Source organism: Portunus trituberculatus, chromosome 24 (genome assembly GCF_017591435.1).
Source record: "Portunus trituberculatus isolate SZX2019 chromosome 24, ASM1759143v1, whole genome shotgun sequence".
Taxonomy (NCBI): domain Eukaryota; kingdom Metazoa; phylum Arthropoda; class Malacostraca; order Decapoda; family Portunidae; genus Portunus; species Portunus trituberculatus.
In genome coordinates this window covers 10,265,812-10,275,811 of record NC_059278.1, presented here as the reverse complement: position 1 = coordinate 10,275,811, position 10,000 = coordinate 10,265,812, and the positions used below count along the sequence as shown (strand labels likewise).

General features: G+C 41.1%; 1 protein-coding gene across 13 annotated transcripts in view; it reads left to right on the top strand.

Moving 5' to 3' along the window:
• Window positions 1-10,000, top strand: part of LOC123508029 (heterogeneous nuclear ribonucleoprotein C-like) — a 316,189-nt gene that overhangs the window by 197,055 nt on the left and 109,134 nt on the right. For 10 of the 13 annotated variants that reach the window (XM_045261392.1, XM_045261399.1, XM_045261393.1 and 7 more), the window contains 2 exons: window positions 5,766-5,831; window positions 6,301-6,379. In XM_045261392.1, coding sequence (XP_045117327.1) covers window positions 5,766-5,831; window positions 6,301-6,379 — 145 coding nt within the window. The remainder of the gene's footprint in view (window positions 1-5,765; window positions 5,832-6,300; window positions 6,380-10,000) is intronic. The other 3 variants (XM_045261398.1, XM_045261404.1, XM_045261397.1) reach the window with 1 other exon arrangement.

Genomic DNA, 10,000 nt, shown 5'->3' with positions numbered 1-10,000 from the left:
ATCTACTGCTACGAGGAAGGCAGAGCAACATGGACCAGATGCAACAAAGTGGCAGAGCGCGTGAAAGGAAAAGAGCAAAGGATGTAAAATATGCCGTAGTAATTAACAGACAGGCGAGTGACAGGAGGAAATGACGGGGGCGTGAAGGCGTCGTATCGTATCCAAGCCTTTTTGTCCCTCACAAGTTTGACAAGTGTGTCCAAAGTGCTCCGGCGCGCTAGCACGCCCTCATGCCCCGGCGGACTAATAAGAATTTAATTAACTTTTTAAGAATATGCATCGTTATAAGAAATATTTCGCCTCTCTTGTATACTTTGCGAACGCGCGTGTTGTTTTACGATCTCATTACCTGTAATTAATGACTAGTTAAATACCTGTCGCCTCCCTGTAGCCAGGTAACGTTTTATTCGCTCATGCTAAATTGTTGATTATCTTTATACCTATTCAGCCTTTTTTTCTCTTTTCCCACACACACACACACACACACACACACACACACACACACACACACACACACACACACACATCTTCAACATCAGACATTTTTCAACAGGCCTTCAGCACCACACCACCCACGCCATACCTTCAGTTCCACACCTTCCCGTCAGTTACTTCCCCTTACCTCATCCTTCATGCTGAGCACTCCACACCTGTACCACCACACCTGTGATACAAGACCGTAATTGCCTCTAAGACCCTCCGCAACACACCTGTCAGCATCCATCAACCTCACCTTTAAACCTTCCTTAATTAGCTTCATTACCTGAGTCTTACACTGCTTGTAAACATCACATCACAGGTAAAATATAATTAATTAAGTTCTTTTTATCGCTCCCTTTCACCATAGGTAATGATGAAGTTAGGCAACCCTTACATGTCTTCAAGATTTGTCTTTAACTTCTTCGTAAACATAAAGAGCAAACCACGTGGATGGGAAATAAATAGACGATATAAAGATGGAGATGTAATTATAGTTCGCGAAAAAAGAAAGGAAAGGTGAGAGGGTCCAAGAAAATGACGTAGGGGAGAGAGACAGAGAGACAGAGAGAGAGAGAGAGAGAGAGAGAGAGAGAGAGAAGAGAGAGAGGGAAAGAAAGAAAGGAGAGAAACTTGTTCCCTGTTCTCTTTAACTCTTACGTCACAGGCTATCTCTATCACCTCTCTCTCTCTCTCTCTCTCTCTCTCTCTCTCTCTCTCTCTCTCTCTTGTCGTTATGTGGTATTTTTTTTATCTTTATCTAATCCATGTACCGAAAAGCTAAATCAATCTGTATTCTCTCTCTCTCTCTCTCTCTCTCTCTCTCTCTCTCTCTCTCTCTCTCTCTCTCTCTCTCTCTCTCTCTCTCTCCACCAAATAGCCAGGTATAAATCATATTCAGTGTTGGTGGCAGTGATGGAGGGAACGGGTGGAGAGAGGGAAGAGGGCTGTGATGTGAAAGAAGACGAAGGAAAGCTGGAGGGATGGAGAGACGGACGGAGGGAGGAGGAGGAACAAATTTATTCAGCTGGTCTATGTGAGTGAACGAAGGATATTCATCACTTCCCTCTTACTCCGTCTTGAATTAAAGTCCGTTCTCATTTTTCTCTTTCCTCCTCCTCCTCCTCCTCCTCTTCCTCCTCCTCCTCTTCCTCCTCCTCTTTCTCCTCCTCCTCCTCCTTCTCCTCCTTCTTCTCCTACTCCTCCTTCTTCTTCTTCTCCTCCTCCTCCTCCTCCTCCTCCTCCTCCTCCTCCTCCTCCTCATCCTTCTCCTCCTCCTCCTCCTCCTCCTCCTCCTCCTCCTCCTCCTCCTCCTCCTCCTCCTCCTCCTCCTCATCTTTCCTGGCAGGTTATTACAGCTTTGTCAAAATTTCGTCTTTGCTTTAACTGGATAAAGAGAAAAGGAGAGAAAAATCATATGATGTGGCCAGTTTTCATAAGAAAGATATGAACGATATACAGCGATGAACGTGTGTGTGTGTGTGTGTGTGTGTGTGTGTGTGTGTGTGTTTTAAGGTTGTTAGTCATTAAATATTTCCTTCCTCCTCCTCTTCCTCCTTTTCCTTCTCTTTTTCCTCTCTTTATGTCCTCTAATTCGTAACTCAAGAGGAATGTTTAGTGTTTTTACAATATTCCTTCTTTATTATTCAATTATGTTTTTATCTTGTTTACCTAAATTGCTGTTGTTGTTGAAGAAAATTGGTGAGTTTGACGCAATTTTTAGCCTTACGTCGTTCAACCCTTTGTGTTTAAAAGTAGCCACATTTTCTCTCTCTCTCTCTCTCTCTCTCTCTCTCTCTCTCTCTCTCTCTCTCTCTCTCTCTCTCTCTCTCTCTCTCTCGTCCAATTCCACTGAGGCTCAAATATAATTGGTGCATAACCTGGAAAAAAAATTACTCTGATCCTCCGGTGAAATAAATAAACGCTGTGTTATCCCCGTTTTCTGTATTAATAGAAAGATTGTTCCTGGGTATTTTCAGGGGCAGCTGTTTTAAGGGGCAGTCCACGCGAGGGGCGCCAAATGGGGCTGAGGTGGGGGGCCGTGATTTTCCCAGCAGGAGGGTACCTTAGGGAGACTGCAAATAGCTGTACTGGATGGAAAAGTAGGAAAGGAGAGGAGGAAGAGAAAGGATAAGAGGAGGAGAGGGTAGAGAAGAGCAAATAAGATGAAATAGTATGACATTAACGTTTTTTCCGCGTAATTATATAAGTAAACGGCGCCCCGCTCGCTTACGTTGCCAGACGAGAAAAACGGATCAGAAAATAGCAGAACAGTGCGTGGAGAATATCACGCGCGACCCGGAGACAAAGAAAACGGGCGGTCGTCGTCCTTGTTCTTGTTGTCTGTCGTCTTGCTGGAATTGCTGAAGAAAACGAGAAGGTGGCGAGAGACGAAAAAGTAATAATGGTACAGAAGCATGCAATATATAGTCAGCTAATTAAGTTTTAGTCTGGGGAAAAAATGAATTATTCTTTCTAGTGTTTGTACAGAAAACGAGGAAACGGTGCAAGAATTATATTAGGGAAGAGAAGGGAGAGCAGGAAAAGCTGAAGGAGAAGGACCAGAGAAAGGAGCAAGAAAAGGAGGAAAAGGAAAAGGCGGAAGAGTTTTCTGCTCTTATATGTTTTACTTCCTATTTTCTTATTTGTTTTCTTGGTTTGTCTTAACACTTGATAATTTCACGTTTTTATAAATGTAATTATCTTAAATGTAATTCCCCCTCTCAAGTTTTCCTCTAAGTTTCATTGCCTTGCTTGTTTATTCATGTTTCCCTTTCGTAACTTTTGCACTTTTCCCCAATTGTGACCAAGTCTTGTACAGTATTGCTATTATTCTCGCTGTTATTATTTTTACTACTTTTTATTACTTTTTTATTGTTATTACCATTTGGCCCTGGTTCGTTAATTATCAGCCCCCTCACCTCCATCACCCGGCCCATCCACCCATCATCCTTGCCCCATCACCCTGTCAACAACGGTAATTTCGAGGTAAGAAATATACCCATAACTCTTTAGCTCCATCATCACCCATAGCCTTTTTTTGGACCTCGTGCCTATATCTGACGGTTGATGGGTGAGAGACACAGACAGACCAAGTGGGATCTAAGATGTTTGGGGGAGGTAGGTGTGTTGGCGGGCTCAGGTAAGTGTAAGAAGTGAAAGGTGTAGAGGAAGAAAGTGGATAGGATAAACAGGTAAGTATATACAGGTGAATGAGGGCAAACATTATCTTTTATTTTTTTATCATTTTTTTTACGCAAGCGGGAGACCTGCCAAGGGGAAAAAATTATTAAGAAAAAAAAGCCCCACTAAAACTGCAAGTTCCCTAAAAGATTTGGGTGACACACTTGTAGGATGGATGAGGCTGTGATTGGAGATAAGGTGTTGTTATGATACATACTTGAATGTGGGGATAGAATGCATATGATGGGTAACTTGGGAACAAAAAAAGGCACATGTGTTGAAAGACACGTGTTGATATAATAGGACCAGAAATAAAGAGCTGAGTGTATCAGATCAAGTGAAAGGCATATGTGGATATACAGCAGCTGAATAGAACCAAGATGAAGCTCATAATTTAAGTAAAGTAAGATAGGTAATAGTACGGTAGGATCAGAGATATCAGATTAAAAGTTCTAGGTGAGATGAATAAAAAAGACAGGTGAATAAGAACAGCAGGTAGAAAAAAAAATTGAACAGGCAGAAGTTGTTCATGGTGCAAGATACACAATACAAACTGGTGCATAATCTGAGTAATGGTAAAGAATTAAGAGTTACTAATAGGGTGGAAAAAAATATAAGTGAATGAAAGCAGTAGGTAAACAAAATGAGTAGACAACGGTGAAGAATTAAGAGTTACTGATAGGGTGAAAGGAAATATAAGTAAATGAGAGCAGCAGGTGAACAAAATGAGCAGACAAGGGTAGGTCGTGGTGCAGGAAACGCAATACAGATTGGTGAGGAGTCTGAGTAACGGGATGCTTTGGATTGTAGAGGAGAGACATTAGGTGCTGAGAAGAGGAGAGGGGAGAGAGGAGAAGGGAACAAGTGAGGTACTCTTGGATGACTGGAGGGGAAAAGCAATTAGTTCTCTTTGACTCAGGTGTCCTTCACGTAAAGTCTTGTGGAACTCCCTTTGTCAGTCCACGTTTTTTTTTTTTTTTTTTTTTCGTTTTCTCTTTTAGTACTTTTTACTCCACATTTCCCATAACTCAGCCATCATGACTTAATTCTTGTGTGTTTTTGTGCTTGAGTGTGAACGGCAAGTACGTCAGAGTGTCCTTCATTAAGATTGCCTTGTGCTCCCTGTTCATTTTTACACGCTTTCCCTTCTGCACTCAAGCTTTTGTTCACTTCAGTCCCTGGAGCGAGTGAAGCAGCGTGGTGAGCGTGGGATGTGCCCCGCCATGGCGCTGGTGGCGGGGCACCACTGACTGAAAGTGATGTCCGTTGTTTGTGACCTTCGTTGTGAAGCTTCTGTCTTATGTTGTCATTCGCGTTGTTTATTTATATCGCCCTAGTGTGTGTGTGTGTGTGTGTGTGTGTGTGTGTGTGTGTGTGTGTGTGTGTGTGTGTGTTTGTTTGTTTGTACTTTTGTTCATGCTGCACCTGGTGGTGGAAGTGGTGGTGGCGGTGGTGGTGGTGAATGGGGTTCCTGGCTTCTATTTCGTCCCTAGATGTTAGCTGCACTCTATATATATATATATATATATATATATATATATATATATATATATATATATATATATATATATATATATATATATATATATATATATATATATATATATATATATCACTTATAATTGTTTCTATGTGTTTTGTATATAAATATTATTATGTTTTGTACATTTAAGGCTTTGTTTAATTTCACCTCAAGTTTGACGTTTGTGTGCACATTATTTACTCACCTTGTGCTTAATTTCTGTCACGTGCAACGCTTAGTGTACACGCGGTGGTGTGTGTGTGTATGAGTGTGTGTGTGTGTGTGTGTGTGTGTGTGTGTGTGTGTGTGTGTGTGTGTGTGTGTGTATATATATATGTATGTGTGTGTGTGTGTGTGTGTGTGTGTGTGTGTGTGTGTGTGTGTGTGTGTGTGTGTGTGTGTACGTGTGCATATGTGTGTGTGTGTTGACCATCACTCCCACCCAGCCCTGTGTGCACTAGGCGGGGCACGTGTGTATTATCCACACTAACAGATACCCACACAACACCACCAACACTAACAATAATATCCATACACTTAGGTCACATCTAATCTGTGTTTATGTCACTTCTTATCTTTCCAGCCCGAGATGACGTCAAACACCGCTTCTCCCGCCGCTGCCAGCCTGCAATAAATACCATATTGCAAAGTAATGCCCGGTCTTGCATGCCCGTCAACTAGTCTCATTAACTCGTTGTCTAGAAAGCCGCCAGACGCCAAACAGAATTTTTTTGTACACACCTCTCCTCGCCCTCCTTTGTAGATCAGAGTTGTAGCTACTTGATGTGTATCATGTTGTTATTCATACCGGTTTTTTATATTACTGATGTAACCGGATTTTCCACAGCCACTAGCTATCTTTAAGCCACTAGAAAGAGAGAAACAGAGACAACAGAAAAAGAAAAAAAAAATACACACAGAAGGGAACAACAATTTTCAACAGCCTGTTATTTTCGGGCCAAAAAAATAATATACAGTATACTCCCACCCCTAACCCTACCCAGCCAGTCTTTCCTACATCACATATTTTTTCCCCGATTTTTACGTTAACTTTTTTTTTCTTGAAGAGTTTTGGGGTCGTGCCTTTTTTTGTGACCTCTTGTTGGCATTTGTTGCAGATGTCAACCTGGTGGCCGAACCCAAGCCACACCAGATCGGCCGCAAACGTCCCAATGTGGCCAAGACAAGCGGGGACTGGTGAGTGTCTCCTCCAATCCCCTAGTATATCTCTTAGTCACGCCATTTTTACACCCATTTCACTCTTAGTTCAAAATTCCTTTTTTTCCATTACCGTCAAAATACTTTACTTATGTATATTTTTTATTGGTTTTAATATTTTTTGTGTTGGTATTAATTCTTGTCATTCTGTTGTATTGAATTCGCTTATTCGAATATTTTTTTTGTGTATGTCTTTTTATGTATGATATGTATGTATCGAATTAGTTTGGGCTGCCGCCCCATTTTCCCCTTTTTTTCTTTGTAATGTCTTAACACCCTCACTAACTTGTGTTATAAACAACATTTTCTACTCCGTTTTCACAGAAGTTCTCATTAATTGAGCTCTGTTTTGTCATACAACGGTGATGCTTGTATATGTACATTTTACGTGCCTTCCAGTAGTGTATGAACGTAGAAAGAGTGTATTTTTATGTGTACGGAAAGATAGGCAATATTTCTCTACGATATTTAGACAGAGACTTAGTTTTATAGTCTAGAACCCTTCGGCTTAGTGAAGGAGAAGAAACAAAACACGAAAGTATTTTTTATTAACATCGAGACTTTTCCTCCCTCAGTCATCCTCCCTCTTAGATCACATTTTCAACCCTCAGTACCTGCCTTCCCGACTCACTATTTTTAGTAGAAAATGAAAAAAAAAGAGAAAGTAATGTGTAACCCCCAAAGTTGAGGCTCACTCCACTCCCCACTCAAAAAATAAATAAAAAAAAACAATGGAGGAAACTAACAAATCCCCACTCAAGATGGCCACTTCAAGAACACCATCACCACTCCACCACCACCACCACCACCACTACTACTCAGCCCACTCCAATTTAAGCTTCGGAGTTCGCGAAGCACTTTTCGGGGCCTTAGTACCCACTGAACCTCCGTTTCAGACCTGCACTCACATCCCTTAAGGCGGCCGCGACCCCAGGTAGGACAAGCACGTGTGTAGTTGTGTCCTTTCTGTCACTTTTCTCTCCTCTGACCCTTGTATTACCCTTTGGAGTACCCCTGTGACCCTTTGAAGTACCCTTTGAGTGTCCGTAGCAGTACCCTTTGCAGTACCCCTTGGAGTGTGCCCTGGAGTTCCCTTGTGTGTAGCTGTGTCATGCTCACCAGGAAAACAGACCAACCCTTCACTCCTCCCGAAGGGAATGACCAGCAGCTTGCACAATTCTGTGGCAAGACACAAAGGAAGCTCTGGTGTCAGTGATTTTGGTATATGTATTTTTAGTTTCTATTATATACACATGTTTATTTTCATTTTCATTTGGAAAGGTAAATGTAGATACTTTCTTGAAAGAGATGATATGATATTTCCATCGTCCTCTTAAGCGCTTTAGTACTTAAAAGATATACAGGGTATACTGTAGATTCTGAATCTTATCTCTGTTTTTCCTGTTGTTATTCTCCCTGTTTTGTTCCGTGCAATGCTGGAACAGGAGAAAAGAGATGAAGGAGACTTAGAGAAAAAATGGAAGAGAAGAAATACGAGATCAGAGGCGTGGAAGTGTAGTGAAAGTGTCTTTGGAATGTAATATTTCTGTGTTCCTCTCTTTGAAAATCACTTGTGATCATTTGCCTTTATAATCTTTTAAGTAGATCTTTATTTTACTACTTAAGCATTCGATTCTGCAATGCATTGATCAAGTCTTAGCACCTTTGGGGTGTGAGGAAACACACCCAAGACCTGTTCTGCGAAATGCCATCTGTTGGACTCGAACAAAATTTATATTCTTTTTGAGTGACTGTCTATTTTGTGTTTACCACTGAGACGTCCCTTTGTGGAGCCTGCTGTGTGCTAAAAGAAAAGAAAACAAAAGCGTATATTCCGAGCGAGAATAGACGGCTCAGGTTGAGGACAGTATCGCGTGTGTGAGCGTGTGAACTGCGGGAGGGGAGCGATGGGAGGTGATGGGATGTGATGGGTTGGGACAGAGCAGCCAGACATACCACACCCACAGACGCACCCTCGGAATCTCCCCCAGCACACTTTCTCGTCTTCTCAGACTCATCACATACGGGCGCTTACAAAGATTAAAAGCAACATGAAAACAGAGCCTACCTTCTACTTACGTACATGCACTCATTTGCATCATAAGGATGTGATGAGAATTTGCTGCCGTTGAAGTGCGTTACTGGACATCATTAGACCTTATACAATGATACTGAGGAATTGCATGACCACCATCACCACCACCACCACCATGACCGCAACAAAAACGAGAGGAAAAAGGAAAGGTTCATTTCACTGTATAATAAGAGGAACCGGAAATTATCTTACGTTTTGTGGAGGTTGGACGCTCCTCCCCGCATCCTCATTATTTAGATGGCATTCACACCGCCGCCAACAAAGGAAAGAAAGGGACGTAAAATATATATATTCGGTGAAAGGGGGAAAAAATGGACAGAGAAAATGCAGATGTATGTCGGAAAATGTGTAGATTTATTTTGTCTTATTCAACCTAACCTAATTTAACGTAATCGACATAATCATTCATTTTATTTTCATTTACACTTTTTTTATTACATATTTTTGTTAATTTTCTTAAGTGATTGGTTATAAGAATAGGTTATCAAGTATGGATCTCTCTCTCTCTCTCTCTCTCTCTCTCTCTCTCTCTCTCTCTCTCTCTCTCTCTCTCTCTCTCTCTCTCTCTCTCTCTCTCTCTCTCTCTCTCTCTCTCTCTCTCTCTCTCTCTCTCTCTCTCTCTCACTCCTCTCTCACTTCTCTCTCTTCTTCGCTTCCTCTTCTCGCTCTTCCATCTCTCCCTCCCCTTTTCTTTTCTCTACTTGGTTCCCCTCCTCTTCCTCCTCCTCCTCTCTCTTTTCCTATTTTATCCCTCCTATTTCATACACTTTATTTACTGTTCATTTTCCACCTACCGTCTCCTCCATTTTTCCTTCCTTTCTTCAGTTCCTCGTTCATTTTCCCACCCTCTTTCCTGTCAGTCTCCTTGCGCTCCCTCCTCCTCCTCCTCCTCCTCCTCCTCCTCCTCCTCCTCCTCCTCCTCCTCCTCCTCCTCCTCCTCCTCCTCCTCCTCCTCCTCCTCCTCCTCCTCTTCCTCCAACTATCACTGCGTTTTTTCCTCTTATGGACGCCTCCTTCACTTCAACGTTAATATTATTTTCATTAATATTATTACTATTATTATTTCTAGTAGTAGTAGTAATAGTAGTAGTAGTAGTAGTAGTAGTAGTAGTAGTAGTAGTAGTACTATCATTGTTATTATTATTACATATTCTTATTGTTATTATTACTATTCTTATTATTATTATCATTATTATCTTTATTATTATTATTATTATTATTATTATTATTATTATTATTATTATTATTATTGTTATTATTATTATTATCATCATTATTATAATCACAATCATATTCATTATTATGATTCACATAATCAATTATTTTTAGCGTACGTTACCGAGTGAAAATTTTGCAAATGAACGTAGTGCACACACACACACACACACACACACACACACACACACACACACACACACGAAATCAACACGCGACACAAGTTACTCAAATTATTATATGAGAGAGGAAAAAAGAGCGAAAAGGAAAAGAAAACTAAAATATATATA